Source organism: Pteronotus mesoamericanus, unplaced genomic scaffold (genome assembly GCF_021234165.1).
Source record: "Pteronotus mesoamericanus isolate MK-2021 breed Mesoamerican mustached bat unplaced genomic scaffold, CSHL_Meso_final scaffold_167, whole genome shotgun sequence".
Classification (NCBI taxonomy): domain Eukaryota; kingdom Metazoa; phylum Chordata; class Mammalia; order Chiroptera; family Mormoopidae; genus Pteronotus; species Pteronotus mesoamericanus.
Genome location: NW_026555308.1, coordinates 7,062,006 through 7,075,305, shown reverse-complemented (window position 1 = coordinate 7,075,305; position 13,300 = coordinate 7,062,006). Strand labels below are relative to the sequence as shown.

At 43.8% G+C, this 13,300-nt stretch overlaps 2 protein-coding genes across 2 annotated transcripts in view; one reads left to right on the top strand and one right to left on the bottom strand.

Annotated features, from left to right (window-relative positions):
- The window catches only part of LOC129083299 (ubiquitin carboxyl-terminal hydrolase 7-like), a 67,595-nt gene extending 60,710 nt beyond the window's left edge, over positions 1 to 6,885 (top strand). The window contains exons 7-12 of the mRNA XM_054589145.1: positions 677 to 765; positions 2,844 to 2,952; positions 3,869 to 3,999; positions 5,052 to 5,106; positions 6,080 to 6,160; positions 6,260 to 6,885. Coding sequence (XP_054445120.1) covers positions 677 to 765; positions 2,844 to 2,952; positions 3,869 to 3,999; positions 5,052 to 5,106; positions 6,080 to 6,160; positions 6,260 to 6,436 — 642 coding nt within the window. The 3' untranslated portion in view covers positions 6,437 to 6,885. The remainder of the gene's footprint in view (positions 1 to 676; positions 766 to 2,843; positions 2,953 to 3,868; positions 4,000 to 5,051; positions 5,107 to 6,079; positions 6,161 to 6,259) is intronic.
- Positions 6,886 to 8,253: 1,368 nt separating this feature from the next.
- Positions 8,254 to 13,300, bottom strand: part of ABAT (4-aminobutyrate aminotransferase) — a 46,117-nt gene continuing 41,070 nt past the window's right edge. Inside the window, exons 12-15 of the mRNA XM_054589144.1 lie at positions 11,261 to 11,398; positions 10,266 to 10,433; positions 8,876 to 9,022; positions 8,254 to 8,274 (exon numbers count right to left, since the gene is read on the bottom strand). Of these exons, the coding sequence (XP_054445119.1) occupies positions 8,254 to 8,274; positions 8,876 to 9,022; positions 10,266 to 10,433; positions 11,261 to 11,398 (474 nt within the window). The remainder of the gene's footprint in view (positions 8,275 to 8,875; positions 9,023 to 10,265; positions 10,434 to 11,260; positions 11,399 to 13,300) is intronic.

The following is a 13,300-nucleotide window of genomic DNA, read 5'->3' as shown; positions in this document are numbered from 1 at the left end:
ATCTTGGGATGACGGTCTAAGCAGCAAAACTACCTTGACATATTGCCTTCTATTCATTTTAGAATCATACTATTTGTTTCATAAGTTGCACAGTCATCTGTATGTTGTTGTTGCTTTTGGGTTTTTTTATTTTTTTCCTTTTCCTAGCTAATTCATATGCAGCCAGCAGGACTCAGATCTCAATTTTATCAAACATTGTAAGGCAGCCAGTACCATTCATGATAGGTAAATTTCCTTAAAAAACAAATTATACCAGTTGGGGTCCCTCCCTAAGTCAGGCAGAGTGTGGGGTGGTTTCATGAAGCTTCATGAGTTATCGAGTTTATGAGTTTACTTTGGCTGTTTTTGCAGAGGTGGAAATGTGCTTAGGATTGTCCTGCTCAGTCTCCTGCCATGGGTTCTCTGGAACCTCCCCAGCCCTGCTGTGATGAGCTTGCACTCGCCCCTCAATTTCCATGCTATGGTGTTGCACCCCCAGTGCCTCTGGGATGCTTCCTCTTGGTCAGAGAACACTTAAAAACAACCAAAACACTGCAAAACTAGAAGCATAATTTGGGTGTTTGAAAAGTTGTATTTTAATTTACTAAAGTACATGACACTAGGATAATTGTCTCTTTGGAATGAAGTGAGCATTTGTGTGATTTTATGTAAGTTAGATATTCTTATTTTTTAATAGGAAGTGACTGATCCTGAGAAAGGATTTATAGATGATGACAAAGTGACTTTTGAAGTCTTTGTACAGGCGGATGCTCCCCATGGAGTTGCGTAAGTTTTTCCTTATTTGGGTGCTGTTAAGAAACATGTTTTGTGCTGGAGGGAGAGCAACATTTGCACGTGATCAGAAATGCATGATTCCACAGATAAGCACGCTCTCTGTGCTTGCCCCTTGGCACACGTGGAACGTACGGACCCGTATGGCAGCTTCACATTCCCTGCTGTGTTTAGCGATTTATTGAACAGTTTCTGTATGCCAGACCCTGCTGGGCACTGCTAATATAATCATATGGTCAACAAGACAAGACAGCGTTGGGTTTCTGTCCTCGAAGGTACAGGCTGCGCAGGTAAAGGAGCAAGACCAGTACATAAAAAACGACAGCAGGAGGTGCGCTGTTTTTATTTTGAAGAGGTCAGGGATTTCCATGCGTGCTGGTGGGAGCGCCGCTGCGCGGATGAGGTAGTGAGTGGGGTACCATAGAGCTGAGAGGTGGGCCTGCAAGGAGATGCTTCTGCTTCTGCTTCCGTCACTCGGCCAGGAAGGTCTGTGCGCAAGAGGAAGCTGGCCTTAAAGAGCGTATTGGGTTATTGGTTGACAAGGTGGGGCAGTGGAATTCAGGGCAGGGAGAACGACACGAGTAAAGACACCAGCGAGAAAGACTGGGATTGGGCGGAACGTGAGGAAAGTTGAAGAGTGGAACTGAGGTGGTAAGTTGGGAGCAGGTTGTGGAAGACCAGCCTTTGAAGGCCCAGGGTGAGACTGTAACACTCTATCTAGGAAGCAGTTAAGTGACAGGTACCACTCTCTGGGTTGCTGTGTTTTGTTTCCACGTGGCCTTACTCTTGGTCAGGAGCGCATTGGTCGACCCTGATGGAAGAGGGCAGGAGCAGTGGGGTGGCCATGAAGGAGCTACTAGTTAGTCCAGATCCTGGCTAACGTGGCCGGCGGGTGGCGCGGGGAATTTCTTTTTTATTTAAGAGCAAATTACATTTCTTAGCTTTATGTTAATTGGACTGATACTGGAGGAATCAGGCTTCTCTTGAGTAGCCTTTTCAAAACATGCAGTTATGTTGTATTCAAATACCAGAAGTAGGGGGTGAAAACAAGAGAGTTCTAATTAAAATTTTGTGGGTTCCTGTTCCCGCTTCATTTAAAGAAATTTTTGCTGTATTCCTTGACTTCAAAAAGTAGATTGGGTTTTCGGCATTACCAATCAAAAGAGATTTATTGGTTGAGCCAAACTTGTCACAACTTATTCAACCCTTATCTCCTAAATCTTTATGATTATACTTTTTCAAATAACCATCTGTAATTCAGGATTCTTGCTTTCTCTTGACATTTTAAAAACTATTTTTAAAATAATTATTTTTACTGTATATTTTCCATTGCCATTTATTAAAAAATGATGTAAACACGCACATGAACTTTAACTGGGGCCGTTTGACACATCTGAATGTGTTTGCAGGGATGTGGACTCACAACCCCTGGAAGCAGTGTACTGTTGACCTTGACCTCACAGTAGGATTGGTCACACTCAGTGCTGATCATGTTTGTTTATGGGCTTTGCATTATAGAGGACTAATAAGAAAAGGTTCTAGATGTTTGAAATCTGCATTAAAGCCTGCCAGTATACATGTGTGTCTTTTCCTGGGTATTGCCTAGAGAAATGAGGGGTCTCACCGGTTTCCATTTCTTGCTGGCTACCTGCGGCCTAACGTGGATGTACTAGAACTACACTGGGGGTCAGTTTGGTACAAGTATATAGAATGTAGTTTGTACCTGTGAGTGCTGACCTTGGTAAGTGATGGCCGTGCTGCTCTCAGCAGACGGTGTTCTAAGGTGCTTCTTGAAAGCTGGGGTTGAATTAGCAGTGGTCCATGCACTTGGGCGGACAGAATCAATGACCATTAAAGGGAGCCCTGTGATAAGACCTCTCGGCCTTGGCGTCCTAGTGCCACGGGCCTGGTGATGAGGTATTAACTTGGAGGGGTGCTCAGCCTTCATTCCTGTGTCAGGATGGTGGGAAATAGCAGTGAAATGTCAGCCATAGCTGAATCGCTCCACACACGTTGCAGAAGCAAGGAGGTGTCCTGTGCAGTTTTCCCTCAACCTCAAACTGATCTTGTAGGTGGGATTCAAAGAAGCACACGGGCTATGTCGGTTTAAAGAATCAGGGAGCGACTTGTTACATGAACAGCCTGCTGCAGACTTTATTTTTCACAAATCAACTACGAAAGGTAAATGGATGGTATTTCTCTCCTCAACCTTCCACCCACCCTTTTCTCTCAAGTATTAAGGGACAAGCAAAGTTCTCGCCAAACTTTGCCTTGTCCTCTCCTACTACAGAGCTGTCTCCAGAGAGGCCCCTATTTTGTGCTTGCGCATATCTTTAGTTCTCAGTGTTTGGACACTTACAGCTAACCGGGGTGGTGAAAAGTTCACTATAGCTAGCAGTCTTAACTTTGAGCTAGAAGTATTTGGATTCCCTCCCCGCAGCCCCGTTCCCCGCAATATAAAAGCCATTAGCAACATTTGAAAAGTTTTGTATGAAAAATTGGTCAGTCAGAAAACTGGCTACGAAATCTAGTTTTCCCCATTATAGATAAAACTTATTTTTTGTAAGACTATTTAAATCAGAATAGACTTCCCTGGAATGTAGTGTAGGCGAAAGAGTCATCGTAGTTTAGGAAATCATGTGAGCAGCATGGAGCAGTGCAGAGAACACGGACTCCTGGTTGTAGGGGCAGCGCTGGCTGGTCTGCTGGCTTTCCTTTTATGTTTGCAGTGTTCTTCTGGTCAGTTACCATGGTAGGATATATCCTGGGGCTAGTAAATGTGGGTAATGTCGGTAGCATTTGTTTCACTAAACCTTTTGTTTATAAGGAATGTTAAGTTTAAAAATGTTGCTCTGAGAAGTAGGACATGAAAGTGGTTCTCTTTGGATGGTGAGCTATAGGTAATTAAAACATAATTGTTTTTTTCCATCTTGTGTTTTCTAGAATGTCTCTAAAGACTTTCATGACTTCAAATAAAAGAAACTTTCTGACCTATGTAGGGCATAATTAAAAGCCTTAATTAAAGCACAGTAGCCATTGTGATATTAGGAGTGATACTGTCACATCCGATTTCATTTCTCTCTCTTAATTCTTTTAGGCCGTTTACATGATGCCAACAGAGGGTGATGATTCATCCAAGAGCGTCCCTTTAGCATTACAGAGAGTGTTCTACGAACTGCAGCACAGCGATAAGCCTGTAGGAACAAAGAAGCTAACAAAGTCATTCGGGTATGTATTGGAAATCTGCCTTTCCTTTCTGCTGCTTTCTTTAAGGATGAGTGAGTTGAGAGAAGAATTGCAAGCCCAGTGTAGGTGTCTGATTATGTCAGAGTGTTTTTGTCATTGTATTTCATTTGACCACTTTGGAAATATCAGCTTGCTTGAGGAATAATCTACCACTTAAAGGACATGTATAGTTTTTAAACAAATGTACAACAGGGTACGCACCCTACCAAAACTGGAATTATCTTCTGGAGGGCAGTCCCCTTGTAGTACAGGTTTCCCCTGCTAGGTGAGTGTTCTGGGAACCCATCTAGATCAGTGCACCAGGTGGTGGTGTGAGAGGCTGTGTTCGGCCTCAGGGAATTTTATTTCTGAAGACTCTCACCGTGTTTGCCCATTTCATGGCGGGGGATTTATGGGTGCACCCGCCCATAGCGCTCTGAGTGTTGAGCAGTTTTTGACCAAAAAAGACCTAACCCCTGTGCCCCACCTTCCCTATTCACCTGATACTACCGCGAGCGACTTTTTCGTCTGTTTGTTTCTGTGGATGAAAAAAGTCCTCGAAAGGAAATGTTTTGAGCATGTGGAAGAGGTGAAACAAACAAACAAACAAACCCCAGAAGCACTAAGAGGCACCAAAACCGACACGTTCAAAAACTGTTTTGAACAGTGGAGAAACAACGTCTCGATAGGTATATGCATCCAACGGAGGGTAGTTTGAAGGTGACTGACGTTTAAACCTGTAAGAATAAATACACAATTTAAAAAAAATAAATTCTAGTTTTGTTGGGGCACCCCTCATACACTTACTTGCAAATGCGCCTTCCCCTTGCAGTAAGTTGTTTAGGCCAAGATAGAGTTGTGAGCATTTGGATGTCCTGATACATTGGATGTCACTTTATCTTTGAATTATAACCCCCAAAATAATCTTCTCAGAAAATGAGTTTAAGAGTAATGGCCAATTCTACAGTGTAGTTTTTGAACCTTAGCTGCTTGTTAGTGTACTCTTATTTGAAATTTGGCAGTTTTGACGTAAATGTACATTTTATCTTTCCAAGGTGGGAAACTTTAGATAGCTTCATGCAACACGATGTTCAAGAGCTATGCCGAGTGGTAAGTTTTCAGCTGTAATTATATACTACTGACATTTAATATTTGGAAGCACTGTCAGAAGTTGTTACCAAGTAAAACCTCAGACCTGCTTCAGGTCGCCCTAATTCCGATACGCCCATGTGTGTCCAGGGCCAAAACTAGGCTAGAAGGGAAAAAGCAGCGTTTATATAGTTGAAAAGCCAGAAAGAATGAAAAGAATGATCTGAGAGGGAAGTTTGCGGGGGAAACTTGAGTTTAAAGAGCAGTAGGATGAGGTGTTCCTTGGACTACCTACTTGTTAGGTTGTTACTGGCTTAAGTAGCTGTTCTGGCTGTACCCGGCTTAATTTGCAAGAGTGACTTCTGTTATTACCCTGCAGCATCCAGACCCCTTGTTTGCACAGAAGTCCTGATAGAGGCAGACCTCTGTGTGAGTGATTCTCCCCAACACCAGCTTTAGTCAGTAGCAAATTCCCATTCTTTCCGTTGTGATGAAAGACGCACAAACACACGTACAACATGACATGGCTATTCAAGGTGATTGGCTGGGCAAGGTGTGTTTTCTTTTTTGCAGCACTAGCTGGATTGAATCCAGTTCATTAAATATCCATGGACAAACCAGTCAATCCTGTTGACAGGCTCAACCTCATTAATCTCTTGGTGTGGACCAATACGAGTTAAGTTTAGTGCTCAATTTACATGCTTTTCCACAGAGGTAAAATGAATATAAAAAATGCTTCTAAAGGCACTACAGATTACTAATTCATTCCGAAGGCTGTATAGAGAGTTAATCTCAACTGTTGCATGTAGATATTTTTGTAAATATCCAACCAAGAAAGAAGATTTTGTATGTTTTTGATAATTGCATGCCAAAGGTCATACTATGTACATAGTCTTAGAATTTCTTGGGCCATTGAAATTTCCTAGCGACGTTGCAAATTACTGTATATTAATGAAGCATACCATTTTCTTAAAGCCAAAACTTTCTCTTCCAGTTGCTTGATAACGTGGAGAATAAGATGAAAGGCACATGTGTAGAAGGCACCATACCTAAACTATTCAGAGGCAAAATGGTGGTATGTGATCATCGCTTTAAAAGAATGGTTTTAAAAGACTTTAAAATGTGACCAATTTGCTGATTAGTAATATTTGTGCCGTCTCTCCCGTGTTTGCAGTCCTATATCCAGTGTAAAGAGGTGGACTATCGATCCGATAGAAGAGAGGATTATTATGACATCCAGCTGAGCATAAAAGGAAAGAAAAACAGTAAGTTCTGTGCACACAGTGGCCTGCTGACCTTCTCATCATTTCTTTGCGGTTTAATATTTTATCGCACCAGTGCTTCTGATTAGACTTCGGCATCGGCAGCAAACTGCCACATGGTGAGCGTACAGCCCACGGAGTGAAGAAGCAGGTCAAGAAATAACTTTGCTGGCACACCCGGCCCTACCTCGGGCCTTCCCAGTCGCTGCCTCCGCCTCAGAGGAAGCCACTGTTTGGGTTTCTAACACCCCGGTGCACGTTATATTTGCATGTTGAAAATATTTACATAGGAGGTACTGTCTTTCTCATTGATTTTGCTCTGCATTATGTCTCTGCAGTTTCACCTATCCTTGGAGTAACAATAATTTGGTCATTTTCATTGACTTACGATATTCTACTTTGAGGATACATTACAAGAGTTTTGGAATCCGCTTTTCTTGAGAGATACCTGAATGGTTTTTAGCGTGAGGCTGTTAGGCGTGAGGTCCTTGACCGTGGCTTTTTCTGTTTCTGGTGCACATAATTTCCATTTACTGTGAGTGGGATTGGTGGCTCACAGGGCACACATATGTTCAACTGAATAGATAAAGCCAGCGAGTTTCCCCAAGTGGTTTATCACCTTCACACACCCGTCCTCCCCCAGGAGTGTGTGAGAGCTGTAAGTTATCAGACTGAACATTTTGGTGAGAGTGAGGCGCTATCTTGGTTGTCGTTTTACATTTCCCTGATGGTGAGGTGGTCACCTCTTGATGTGCTTATTGGCATCTCGGTACCTTTCTGAAGTTAATGGCATACAGTTAGTGATGAGTTAACGTCCTTGTCTTCAAATTCTGTCACCTCTGATTTCTGGGTCTGTTTCTGTTGAGTCACCTTTGTCTTTATCACGGGCTGTATTTTCCAGCTTCGTTGCATGTCTGGTCATGTTTTAATGGATGCCAGCCACTGTGATTTTGATCTTGTTGGGCGTTGACTGTTCTTAACCTTTGTTGTGGGGCACAGTTAAGTTACTTGGCAATAATTTGTATTTCTCCAGGCTTCCTTTGTAAGCTTTGTGGGGTGGGAGCGCAACAGTTTTTAGTTTGGAGCTAATTCATCCCCGTAACGGAGGCAGCACCTGTCTGAGTTCTCAGCCTGAAGTGCCGTGACTTAGGAGGCTTTTCCACTATGGCGTGAGGGAACACAGACGAGTCCCGTTCCCCCCATCCTTGTGGTGGTGCTTTCTCCAGCCCCAGATAATTTCCTCACTCTACTGGATATTGTGATTAGCACTCAGCAAAGAAGCCCACTCCAAGGCACATAATAATTAAAATGCCAAAGGTTAAAGATAAAGAGAGAATCTTAAAAGTAGCAAGAGAAAAGTAGTTACCTACAGAGGTGTTCCCATAAGACTATCAGCTTATTTCTCAGAAGAAACTTTGCAGGCTAGAAGGGATTGCCAAGAAATATTTAAAGTCATGAAAAGCAGGGACCTACAGCAAATATTGCTCTACCAGCAAAGCTATCACTTAGAATCCAAGGGCAGATAAAGAGCTTCCCAGACAAGAAAAAACTAAAGGAGTTCGTCATCACCACACCATTATTACATGAAATGTTAAAAGGACTTATTTAAGAAAAAGAAGATCAAGGCTAGGAACAATAAAATGGCCAAAAATATATACCTAACAACAATTGAATCTAAAAAACAAACTAAGCAAACAAGAACAGAGACAGAATCATGGATACGGATTCTGTTTTGATGGTTGCCACATGGTAGGAGGTTGTGGGGGAATAGGTAGAGACATGAGGGGATTAAGGAGTACAATAGGTAGTCACAGAATAGCCATGGGGGTGTAAAGTACAGTATAGGAAATGGAGTAGCCAAAGAACTTATGCGCATGACCCATGAACATGAACAACAGTAGGGGGATTAACTGAGGGAGTGGGCGTACTGGGTGAAGGAGGGTAAAAGGGGAATATTCAGGACAACTGTAATAGCATAATCAGTAAAATATAATTTAAAAAAAAGAAAAGAAAAAGAAATTTTACCCAGAAGGTCTATGTTGTCTTTATAGGCGCACTAGTTTGCAATCAGGCATATCTGGGTTTAAAATCTGGCTCCTTTGCTGCTGCTCACCTTCCCAAACTGCCTTTTCACATGTAGAAAATGAAAATAATCATATCTTCCTAAGTTCAAATTGTTTTGAGTTAGGGTTGCCAGATAAAACATAGGGTGCCCAGTTAAATTTGATTTCAGATAAACAACTTAAACTTTTTAGTGTAACTATGTGCAAAGATTGCATGGGGTATACTTTTATGCTAAAACAAAGATGTCGCTGTTTTTAAAATTAAACTGGCGCCCTGTGTTGTCATTTGCTAAACCTGGCACCCCTGCCTGGGGGCAGGGGGTGGTCCCTGGAGCTCCTGCCTCTGCCCCCGCTGGAGGAGCAGGTGCGCTGCCATGCTGACGGGCTCAGATGCTGCCCTGGGGACCGTGGGAGCTATGGGTGGGGTCCTGAGAGAGCTGAGGTGTGACCGGGCTGGGTGGGTACCTGGAGATCCAGCAGCCCCGTGAGTAGGGCCTTCCCAGCATGGGCTGCGTTACTCAGCAGGTCCTCTCGCTTGATGACATTGATGACCTCGGCCAGCAGCAGGTTCTTGGATGGGTCTCCCAGCCAGGTGTTAAAAATCCGGTACGGCTGGAACAAGGCACAGGGTGTTGGAAAGGTTTACACATGGGCACACCCTTCAGGGGCCCACTCCCCCGAGGCACACCTTGTCCCCCAGTTAAGAGAGAAACTAACCCAATGAGCATCTACTAAGGGCTGAGGAGGATTATCTCATTGAATTCTCTCCATAACAGCAGTCCTGTAGGAGGTTTGATTATTAGTATGACTATCACAGAGACTGATTCCTCGTGTGCCGGGAAATCCCTCCGTCCTGGGGAAATGAAGACACTTGGCTCTTAACTCTAATCGTTTTATAGAGGAGGAAGCTGAGGTTCTGAGAGGTTAAGCGATTCTTCCAGAAAAAAATATAGCGCATAGGTGGTGGACTCAGGAGTGGATTGATGGCAGTCTGGCCCTCAAAGACCACCCAATTTATTCTTCCATGAATTATTCAGGGTGTCAGTGCAGTCAACTAAAACATACTTCCCAGCTTCTCTTGCAGTTAGGAGTGGCCATGTGACCAGAACTGAGTGACAGTGTTAGAAATAGAAGAGTTGTGGGATCTCTGGGAAAGCCACTAAAGGTAAGGAGAGGGTCACTTTGTGCTTCCCTCCTTTTTCCTTCTTACTGCCAAGAATGGGGATGTGAAGGTTGGAGCTCTAGTAGCCATTTTGGGACATGAAGCATCCTCAAGGATGGAAACTACATTCAGGAATGGTGGAAGGAAGGATCCTAAGTCCCTGGTAACTGCGTGTGTATGTGTATGAGAATCCATATTACACGTGGTAGTACAGCGTACTAGCTGAGAGCAGGGCTCTCTGGGTTTGAATCCTAGCTTATCAGTTAATGGGCTATGTGATCTTGGCCAACTTACTTAACCAATCTCTGCCGGATTCCTCATTAATGACATGGGAGAGAAAAATAACAACCACCTGGTTAGATTGTTGTAAAGATTAAAAGTACATGAAGAGTACTTAGAACTGGGCCAGGCACAGAGGAAGCGCCCAGTTTCCAGCAGCAGTTATTAACACACAGAACAATTAGAAGGCTGACAACAGACTGATATGAAATCAGCCCTGCAGAGATCAGGAGTGATTGTAATCACTGGCTAAATAAATCGATAAGAATTGGGCCTTAGAAAACTTTGGTGACACATTAAGTGTCCACCCAGTGCCTGGTTTGTGAGAAAGGCGCAGTTTGGAAGAAGCAACGCTGCTTCACCTATCTGCCTCCCCCGTCCCGGAAAGGAGAGAAGGGTGGAGTTGGCACTCACAGCATTGGGCCTGAACTCCTCCTTGTGGAAGAAGCCCCCGGTCATCATCTTCTTGCTGAAGGTCATCACATCTGCAGGGTCATCCAGGCCCCAGTGCTCGTGGGCCCAGAACTTGCCAGTGCAGCCCCCTCCTGTCTGGACCTCATCCACCAGGAAGGCACAGCCATGCTGGAGGGAGAGGAGGGAGGAACACACACCCGCCACAATCGACCAACCGCCCACCCAGTCATCCAGCCAGAGTCCGTGCTTTCTAAACTGCAAGCTAAGTCCATGTTTTGGGGCAAAACTAAACAAATGCTTAAGCAGGCAGTGCCACCAGAGCTGTGTCCGAACACTTCCTCCAGCTGCCGAGCCAGAGCCAAACCAGAATGTCGAACAGGCCCTGATGCAAAGCACGGCAGCATTCCGCTTGGCTTCAGTCCCTGAGCAAGCTGACCTACTCCGGAGGAATCGTGGCCCCGCAGTGAGTCCTGGCCCTGTCTCCCAAACATCTGCTGTCACGTTTGGCAGTTCTGCTCATCACCAGAACTGTCCTTTACTTAGCGTTTGTGTTTAAGTCAAGCCATGTCGTATAACCTTCATCTGTGAACTTGCTGGTTGGATGTACCATTTGTACATGTAAGACATTAAGGTAAACACGGTATTAACATAAAAGTCTGTTCACTTTGCCTCTGCTGCATGTGGGCCACACTGGGCTGAAAGGTGAGGGGGGTCTCTAGAAAGGAAGGGGTGGAGGCTGAGGCCTTCCCAGGAATATCTGGATTATAAAAAGCCACTGACAAAGGCTGCAGGCTGGATGGAGGCTGGTTTTGCAATAAGATTTCAGGGAAGAATTCTCTGTACTGTCCCCGTTCCTCTCACTCCTCTCCCCGTGAGGCCAATAGGCAGCCTCTGAACATCTGAAAGTTTACAAGGATCCCAGAACTAACCCTTTGTTTTGGGAAACCAGCTGGAAATGGCCTGTGGCCCCATCCAGCCTTGGCCGGTGCACTGACCTTCCTGGAGATGTCTCTCAGCTTCCGGAAGAAATCGTCAGATGCGTGGTTGTCTCCCCCCTCAGACTGGATGGGCTCCACGATGATCCCAGCCACTGTCCTCTTCTTTTTCCGATATTTCACAATCAAATCCTCCACCTGGATTCAGAAGCGAGAAATGACAATGGGTGTGGAGGCTCCTGGAGCAGCACCCAAGGGTGGGCATGTGGGGTCCTGCAACCCCCTGGAAGTTAAGTTGCAAAGTGTGTGTAAGCACTTCCAATGAGCACTGTGATATCCATTCCAAGCCACACATGTGGATGGTGATGTGTCCTGCTTAGGATTTGTGCTAGCCTCTGCGTGCATACAGATTGCTAACTTGGAGCAAGTTATTTAATGTAGAGCCTCACTTTCCTGATCTGTACCATGGACATGCTGACAGAATCTATTGTTGTTATTGTTGTATTATTATTATTGGTAGGAGAGTACTTTCTGTGCAGAAGCTGGGATGAATATTTGTTTAAAAAGCTGAGGCAAAACTCATCTATAGTGATAGAAATCCAAGCAGTGGTTGAGCAGAGTGGGGTTGGGGTGGGGTCCTGGACTGACTCTTCAGATGGATCCAAGGACATTTTCCAGGCTGATAAGATGCCCTTGATTGGAGTGATGGTGACATGAGCATATTTATTTATTTGTCAAAACTTATCGAACTAGGCATTTAAATGACTGCATTTTATGGCATATAAATTATGTTAATAAAGTTGAAATTGATTTTTAAAATATCTGTTAACAGTGACAGGGTTGTAAGAAAAGCACCTGATTGTCTCTAAGTGGTTATAGTTCTTGAACTCTTGTTGCAATATGGGCACCATCTTATACATAATTAAAGGGTAGTAACTGTGACACTCTATTAATAATTTAATAATTATACATAATTAAAAAACCCCAAACTATACACTTAGATAGGAGAACAAAGGACAGTCTTTCTCTGTTACACAGAACTGAGGAAAAAACGTTCAGTTCGGATGATGTGATTTAGGCCTTGGTCTCCACCAGTCCCCCATGGGAGCTCTCGTCTTTGCTTTCAGAGATACATGTCTTTGCTTTCAGAGAGTCGTTTGCAAGTTGTCGTTAGGTGCTTATTTTCTTACTCGTCAGTGCTGTGTTTCCTACTACTCTGCACTCTCCAATAAGATGGGCACAAGCCATGTGGGGTTACTGAGCACTTGTGATGTAACTGGTCCAAACTGAGATGTGTCTGAGTGTAAAACAAATGGGATTTCAAAGATTTAACATGAAGAAAAGAATATAAAACTATCTCATCAATAATTTTTGAGTATTAATTACATGTTGATGTGATGGTATTTTGGCTGTATTGGGTTCCATAAAATGTTATTAAAATTAATTTCACCCATTCCTTTTTACTTCTAAAAGATGTGATTATTTGAAAAGCTATAATGACATCTGTGGCCTGCTTTATCTTTCTATTGGACAGGCTGTACTAGACTCCATTATGTTGTCTCTTTTTTTTAACCACAAAATATCCAGCATCTTGCGCTCTGCTTCACACCTAGTACCTTGCTTCACACCTGGTAGGTATTAACTATTACCTGAAACAACTGATGTGCCTCAGATGCAAACCAGCCTCAGATTAGCCTTATTTGAGCTCAAATCCCAGCCTGAAGAGTGAAAGCCATTTCCCCCAGCAACAGGATCGTTCTAGTGTCTTACATGGAAGCCCAATATATGGAACAGATCAAAGGAGGTGCACTGACCTTTCAGGCTCTTCTGGTTGAAGTGGAGTCCCTCCCCTGCCCCTTGCACCCCTAGGCTCCCAAAGCAGCCATGGGATTTGGGAGAAGGATGGAAAACAGTGAACTAGAGAATCCTGTGCAAATTTTTCTATGAGCTGCCCCATATTCTTCACATAAATTCATTTTCTCTTATTCTAGAGTCACCGATGCTTGCCTTCGAAGAAACTCGAATGATACTGAAATTGGTACCAGAAATGGGGTGATGGATACTGGGTGGCAAAATCAATGTGTCATTGCCTTTCCCTGT